The sequence below is a fragment of the Triplophysa rosa genome, linkage group LG2 (genome assembly GCF_024868665.1).
Source record: "Triplophysa rosa linkage group LG2, Trosa_1v2, whole genome shotgun sequence".
NCBI classification, from domain to species: domain Eukaryota; kingdom Metazoa; phylum Chordata; class Actinopteri; order Cypriniformes; family Nemacheilidae; genus Triplophysa; species Triplophysa rosa.
The window spans coordinates 36,098,783-36,106,663 of NC_079891.1; the positions used below are offsets into that span (position 1 = coordinate 36,098,783).

Sequence of the window (7,881 nt, forward strand, 5' to 3'; positions counted from 1 at the left end):
CTCTCTCTCTCTCTCTCTCTCTCTCTCTCTCTCTCTCTCTCTCTCTCTCTCTCTCTCTCTCTCTCTCTCTCTCTCTCTCTCTCTCTCTCTCTCTCTCTCTCTCACTCTCTCTCTCTCTCTGTCTCTCTCTTTTTTTGGGTCTATGCTTTCTAGGTAGTCAGCTCATCAGGGTGATTATGAAAGAGTTGTTGGTTACTTCCCCATATAAAAGATCAAGTTCACTATGTGCTGAGTGTGCAACAGAACACACGACACATTGATATTATAAAGACTTTATCTTGTTTTGATGATAATACTGAGCGAATGGAGATGTGCGAGATCAGAGTATTATTAGTGACCCCTAACAGTATGAAAAACATTTTGATGCGATATTCAAAAAGTGAACGATGATGCTGTTACTGCACTATAAACGATATATCGTCCTACGACTAGTCAGAATGTGATGTGTAGTATGACGTCTTGTGTTGAGTTCAGCAGACATGTTTATAAGGCACATGGAAATCCTCTCACAGACAGGCAGTAAAAGCCCTTTCTAGTGAATAGAATGCTTTGGTTATTAATAAACAAACACTGTGTGACCTCAGATGTTTATCATATGATTTGCATGTGGATGTAGTGACAGTGATATTGTCTGACAGTATTTCCAGTGTAGAACATAAATTACACTACACAACATGTATGACATGACATTTCAGGTGATATATCACATGTTTTTCTGTGTGTTTGATCAGGTCAGGTTAAAGTCTACAGGGCTTTATTCACCTTTGATCCAAGAACGGTGAGTTTCATATTGAAAGCCTCTCATTTTAGCCTCCCTCGTGTGTCGTCTGTCTGGATTTGAGCTCATGGTGTTTATTTTCCTCTTTGTTTCAGCCAGATGAACTGTACTTTGAGGAAGGAGATATTCTGTACATCTCAGATACTGTACGTGTACTGAAGTATCAACGCTTCCCCCTGCAAGCACACGCACACACACACTGCACAAATACACACTGCACAAACACACACTGCGCGTGCACACACACATACACCCTGCACACACGCGCACACATACACACTGCATACACACACTGCATACACACACTGCACAAACACACACACACGCATACACACACACTGTACACGCTGCATACACACACTGCGCACACGCACACACATGCATACACACACATACACACTGTACACGCTGCATACACACACTGCGCACACATGAAGAGTGTTTGGTAGTTGTGTGATTTTTGTAGTGATTGTAGTGTTTTGATTTCTATAGAGTGACAGTAACTGGTGGAAGGGCACATGTCGGGGAAGGACTGGTCTTATTCCCAGTAATTATGGTAAGTGAAGAAAGCTGAACCTGCTGACTACATGGCGTGACATCATTAACACTCATAGAGTGCCGTTGGGTGGGTGGGTTTTTGGTTAAATGCCTGAAATAAGGTCTGTGGTGAACAAAAGCTCTACATATTTTAGCTCTACTACAGTAGATACGTTTGTATTCTGTGACATAAAACACACTAGTAATAAGCCTTTATTGTGTTTTAAAAACGGTGGTTGCTGCAGTGTTGCTAACTAGTTTGGAGATCATTCAGACCCCTTTAACATGTAGTTCACTCACTATTGCATAACATTTTTTTGTCTGCCAACAGAAACAGAGAAATAAGTAAATAACATATTTACATACAGCATTTGCCTGTATTTTGTTTTAATAAAATAGGGTATACTGTATGACAGTACAGAAGAGAAGCAGACCTTAAGCAGTTACATTTGTCAGACATTACGTGATGACATCACTGGTATGCTAATTAGCAAGTGACCTCATCTAGTGACATTCAGCAACTTTCCAGGCATGTTTTAGCTATTTTCCACTGAAAATAGTTGGCAACACTGGGTTACTAACAAAATGCTAAACGCAACTACAGACATTGTTAGGGGATGTTAGGGCAGTTCTGCCTAACGGTCAGAGAGTCGGACTCGTGACCAGAAGGTTGCCGGTTTGATCCTCAGGGCCGGCGGGTAACGACTGAGGAGCCCTTGAGCAAGGCACCTGACCCCTACCTGCTCCCCGGGCGCTGCAGTGATAGCTGCCCACTGCTCCGGGTGTACGTGTGGTCACCACTTGCTGTGCGTGTGGTCACTACTCTCTGGATGGGTTAAATGCAGAGGTCACATTTCGGGTATGGGTCACCATATCTGACTAATAGGTCACTTTCACTTCACTTAATCGTCATCACTCATAAAAATCTCACAAATAATGCAACATGGACACAGATCTCTAAAAACGTGGATGGATAATCATTCATTAAGTAAGTACTTATCAGAAAACATGATTTTAATCAGTCCCTGCAGAATTGAACCCATAATCAAACAAACTCCGGAAAATCTGCGGCAACTTGCAAAATTGAGAGATCGTCTCAGATTTTCGACATAATTTGGCCGAAGACGCGCCATGTGACATCATCACATCGCGTATTCTGTAAAAACCTGCTCCAAAGGTCAAGCAGAGATACTCTTATTATAGGGTGATAGAAGGGTCTGTAATACTTATAATTGAAGAAAGCATAACGGCTAACAACATCCATTAAAAAACTAGCATCTGTTCTCCTTTCCTGCGTTCTGCCGAAGCCAAGGCGTTAGCATTAGCCATTATGATTTTTTGGCTAAAGGTTGCAGGCTTTCCATCTAGTGGCTTTTGAGTCAAGTCAATGTGCACTCAACACAAATGCTGACTTGACAACTGTAATGCACTGCTTAGTGGTTGTGCTGCATCATCAATAAACAAACTACAGTTAGTTCAGAACGCAGCTGCCAGAGTTCTGACCAGGTCCAGAAAATACCATCACATGACCCCAATGTTATCAACCCTTCACTGGTTACCCATTAAGTATCGTATTGACTTTAAAGTTCTTTTAATCACTTATAAAGCCTTAAACGGTTTAGCTCCTACCTACATAACAGAGCTTCTACCACACTACAACCCATCACGCTCTCTAAGATCTCAAAACTCCAGACTTTTGATAACACCTAGAATAACTAAATCCACCAAAGGGGGCGGAGCTTTCATACGTAGCACCTAAACTCTGGAATAGCCTCCCCGATACTATTCGAGGGTCAGACACACTCTCCCAATTTAAATCTAGATTAAAGACACATCTTTTCAGCCAAGCATTCACTTAATGCAAAATATGCTAAATAAACCACCGGGAGACTGCATTTATTAGATATTATTTACTAGAATAATCTTGATTGTTCTATAAACACCATGAGCTGTGCTGTGTTTGACCTTTTTTGTGTTTTTGAGTTTTTCTTATTTGCTCCTGTAAAGCTGCTTTGGAACAATGCACATTGTGAAAAGCGCTATATAAATAAAATTGAATTGAATTGAAAATGCTCCCAAATATATTTTGAGGTCACACATGGTTAAATTTAGGGAGCATATGCGAGCCCAGCACTCCATCATGCCAATTGCGTAAAACACATCGGATCTCGTGCCACAAAATCTTGTCACACCCCTACTTAAAAACAATGCAACTTTGTAAAAAGCGCTATATAAATAAACTTGAATTGAATTCAATTGAATGCAGTGGGACCGTGGTGTAGTCTGTTAACAGCCTCATGTTAGCTTTGTACTTCTGGGTCCATCTTATTGTTATTGCTCGTATTTAAAGTTAGTTTGGTGACGTATGATTTCTACTGATGGACAAAAAACTACTGGGCCACTAATAGGGTTGGGTATCGTATGGGTTTTTTCCGATACCGGTGCCACATCGATACTTTTAAAAAAGAGCCACAAAACACCAGTGGATGACATTAAAGAACAAAATGTTCAATTAAAAATATGTATTAAGTAATAAAAATACACAAATTCACAATTAAAGTGAATGTGAAATGAGCATGTACACTAACTTTGTTAGACACTAACCTTGCGAGAAAGATGTTATAGTGTTTCTGTTTACCTTGTTTACCCTCCAGCTACAACTAAATGCTCGCCATAGTTGTATTAAATATGGGCAGAAAATGCGCTGAATATATCAACAGATTAAGTCCATTTACAGAGACATTATATGTGCATTATTTTAAAAACAGACAGTATGTATAATTAAGAAGTATAATTATATGCCTATACATGCAGTCAGAGTAAAAAGCTTGACAGACTGCATGTCTAGAGATCAGACTGACAGATGCTAAAAGGTTTTGGCACTTTCACTACTGTGTCTCGATTGTCTTTCTTGGCAAATGCGTTACAGTGTTGAGAACGAGCTCCACAGCACGCGCTTCATTGATTTTAACCGCGCGCAACAGTTTTATTGTGATTGCTTGCATTACAGACGCGTCATATGCGTTTCGAATTAACGTTAGTTTCACTTTAAAACTTGCCATATGCAGCGGTTGAAGTTAAAGAATGCGCCCGGTGATGAATACTGAACTCGCCGAGATGGATGGAGGGAGATGAGAGCGCGCGTTAAAACTGTCTTTCACTATGATGAATCCATGGGTCATGCGCGTTCCGATCCGTGTGGATCAGATCATTTGCGATCCATTTAACGATTGTATAAGATGTGTTGGATTTGTATTATCTGAGGTTTCCAACTTTCGTTCACGTGAATGAGGGCAAATATCTCAATCGGCGGCTCAGTCAGCATTTAAGTGGCACCGAAATCTGCGTTTTGATTCGATCCAGTTACATACCGGATACATAGGTACCGGAGCCATATTGGCACCGGGTTTCGGTACCCAACCCTAAGCACTAAACCACCACTTATCAATCAATTGTATGAGCAAACACCATTCTCACAAATCTCTCGTCTTAAACACACACAGTATGTTTCTTGTGTTGATGTGAAGTGTTTGTGTTTTTCAGTGGCTGAACAAGCAGAATCCATAGACAACCCCATGCATGAAGCAGCCAAGAGAGGTACTGACAAACCCATCCAACATGACATGTGTCTGTTAGTATTGCGATACCACGGTATGTGTCCGTTCTCATTGATGTGCACATGTATGCACATGCCAGTTGTTGTGATGCCGCGTGTGACTGTTAGTATTGCGATACCACGGCATGTCAGGGTTTTTCCTGGCTCAAAATGAGGCGGAGGTGGTGCCATCCTGATCTTGTTCACACACATGTAGCCCTACCGTACCTTTAAGTGGCTTAACCAAAGTGACTTTGAGTTTGACATATTAAAAGTTCTAATAAAATTAGATAAAAATGACAATTATTAAGTTATATAAAACATTACTTTTATTCAACCAAACAGAAATGTTTTTTTAATCAAATAAAGCATTTTTATCATTTTCAACTAACTTTTCAGCCCACAATAGCCAACTGAATTAACCAGTCTTACTAAATGAGCAAAGCTCATTCAAATCTTTCATTCTCTGTGGTTCACTTTAAATGATTCAAGGATCTCTTATATTCGCTGGTGACTGAAAAGTTCATTAGTTTAAATGAATCGGTTCAAATGAGTCATTCGTGTGCGAGTCGTTCTGTGCGTTCATACTGGCGAACTCGCTGTGTACAGTATACGCTGATTCAACGATCCAACTGCACAGCTAAAGACACTACAATGATGTACGTCATGTTAATTTAAAAAATTTCAAGAAATTAAAAGTACTTGAATGCAAAACAAACAGACGTGAAACACAGGCCGGCTCTTGTTCTGCAACTCTTTTTAGCGCCTCAGTGTGCTGATAACGAAACGGCGCCCCCACTGTGGTGTAATGCCGCAACTGCAGTTACAAGTGGCAGTCTGTTAAATGCACGCAGCATTTCTTGTGAAGACTCGCAACATAATTTTGGCGAGAGCCTGAGGCGGCACGACATTTGACGGAGGTGGCCGCCTCCAATTTCTCTATGCAGGAAAAACCCTGCATGTGTCTGTTATTATTACGGTACCATGACGCATGGCTGATAGTATTGCGATACCACAACGTGTGACTGTTAGTATTGCGATACCTCGGAATGAGCCTGCTAGTATTACGATACCGCGGCATGTGCCTGTTAGAGCTGCGATACTGCGACGTGCACCTGCTAGTATTACCGTGACACGGGTCTGCTAGCATTCCGATACCGCGACATGTGTCTGCAAGTATTGCGATACCACGGCATGTGACTGCTGGCATTGCGATACCGCAACATGAGTCTGTTGATATTGTGATACCGTGACACGTGTCTGTTAGTATTGTGGTACAGCGGCACGAGTCTGCTAATATTGTGATACGACGACATGTGTCTGTTAGCATTGTGATAGCATGACATGTGCATATGTGTGTGTGCAGGTAATTTAAGTTGGCTCAGAGAGTGTTTGGATAATAAGGTTGGAATCAACGGACTGGATAAAGCTGGAAACACAGCTCTCTACTGGGCCTGTCACGGAGGACATAAAGGTGATGCACACAAGCTCTTGTGAATATAAAAACTGCAGATGTGTTCTGTGACGCTCCTGTGAGGACGATCTGTTCAATGTCCTTGTTCCATATAAAACACGTGTTAATCAAATGTCTGATGTGCTGTGTGTGTTTGGGGTTTTTAGATGTGGTGGAGATTTTGCTAAGTCAGCCAAACTGCGAGCTCAATCAGCAGGTGAGTGTTTTTAACGGTTTCTTAAACCCGGCCATAAGACAAGTCTGTAGGTATAAAATGGCAAGAATGAAATGACAGAATGCTGTGGAGTATTTGTGACTGCAAAATGAATATGTACGGACTTAAGCTGTGTTTACATTCTGTCTGAAGAACTGAAAGTATAAAACATCACGCGTGTCATTTATTTCTGGACAGAATAAACTGGGAGACACGGCTCTACACGCAGCTGCCTGGAAGGGTTATGCAGATATAGTTGAGATGTTGCTCAATAAAAGTCAGTGAATTATTCTTTCCTTTCTCATCAACACCTTTATCTCCTGAAACTTCTGAACACACGTGTAATATTGTGTGTGTGTGTGTGTAGATGCCAGGACAGACATTTTGAATAATGAAAAGAAGACGGCTCTGGATATGTCCACTAACGCTCAGTGTGCTTCTCTACTGAAGAGAAAACTAGGAGGAGGTGAGTCAAACAAACCAAGAGCTTATTTACAAAATGAGATAACTCTGCTTTTAAAATGTTTCAAAAATCACGTTTTATTGTGTTAGTTAGCTGTATTTTTTTAGTTATTGTGGCATAAATCAAAACAAACCAACTGCTGTTTGATATTAATTGGAATGCACAATAAAAAAACATGATTTTTGAAAAAAGTTTCAGTAACGCTTTAGATTATGACCCGCAATGTACCGCATAATTAAACAGGATTTACAGCGTAACCACTTGTAACAATAGTGTACCTCTCAAAAGATCAACATTGATTTTGCACATTTTACACATTAAAACTCATCAAAATAACTTATAGTGACCAACAATCATAAAATCAATAAAATAAAAATGAATCCTAAAGTTAAAACTCTGTCAAATGTACAGTTGACAGACAGTCTGTAGTGCTGTTTTGCTTGCCCCTTATTTCATGTTTGCTATGATAATAAAATAAGAACCCCGTACTTAATGGATATCCACAATAGCTTATTTATGGGTACATTGTGATTACAAAAATGTAGTGTATGTTCATGCTAAGATTGTTGTATAGCAAACTGCAGGTCATGCATACCACATTATATTAAAATAGTTACACCTTAGTTATTGTTACAATTAGTTAAGCTGTAAATTCTGTGTAATTACACGGTACATTGCGGGCCGTAATCTAAAGCGTTACCACAGTTTCTCATTTTGCAACCAAACTCTTCAAACATAAGCGCTTCATTTTCAGGTGCTGTTTACATTAGCCCAGTTCAGTTCATTCACATCATGTCTCTCCCTCTCCCTCTCCCTCTCCCTCCCCCTCCCCCTCCCTCTC

The 7,881-nt window shown here is 40.4% G+C and overlaps 1 protein-coding gene across 1 annotated transcript in view; it reads left to right on the forward strand.

Moving 5' to 3' along the window:
- The window catches only part of ostf1 (osteoclast stimulating factor 1), a 12,918-nt gene that overhangs the window by 2,035 nt on the left and 3,002 nt on the right, over positions 1-7,881 (forward strand). Inside the window, exons 2-9 of the mRNA XM_057354617.1 lie at positions 732-778; positions 874-924; positions 1,271-1,334; positions 4,859-4,912; positions 6,277-6,384; positions 6,531-6,580; positions 6,776-6,854; positions 6,945-7,043. Of these exons, the coding sequence (XP_057210600.1) occupies positions 732-778; positions 874-924; positions 1,271-1,334; positions 4,859-4,912; positions 6,277-6,384; positions 6,531-6,580; positions 6,776-6,854; positions 6,945-7,043 (552 nt within the window). The remainder of the gene's footprint in view (positions 1-731; positions 779-873; positions 925-1,270; positions 1,335-4,858; positions 4,913-6,276; positions 6,385-6,530; positions 6,581-6,775; positions 6,855-6,944; positions 7,044-7,881) is intronic.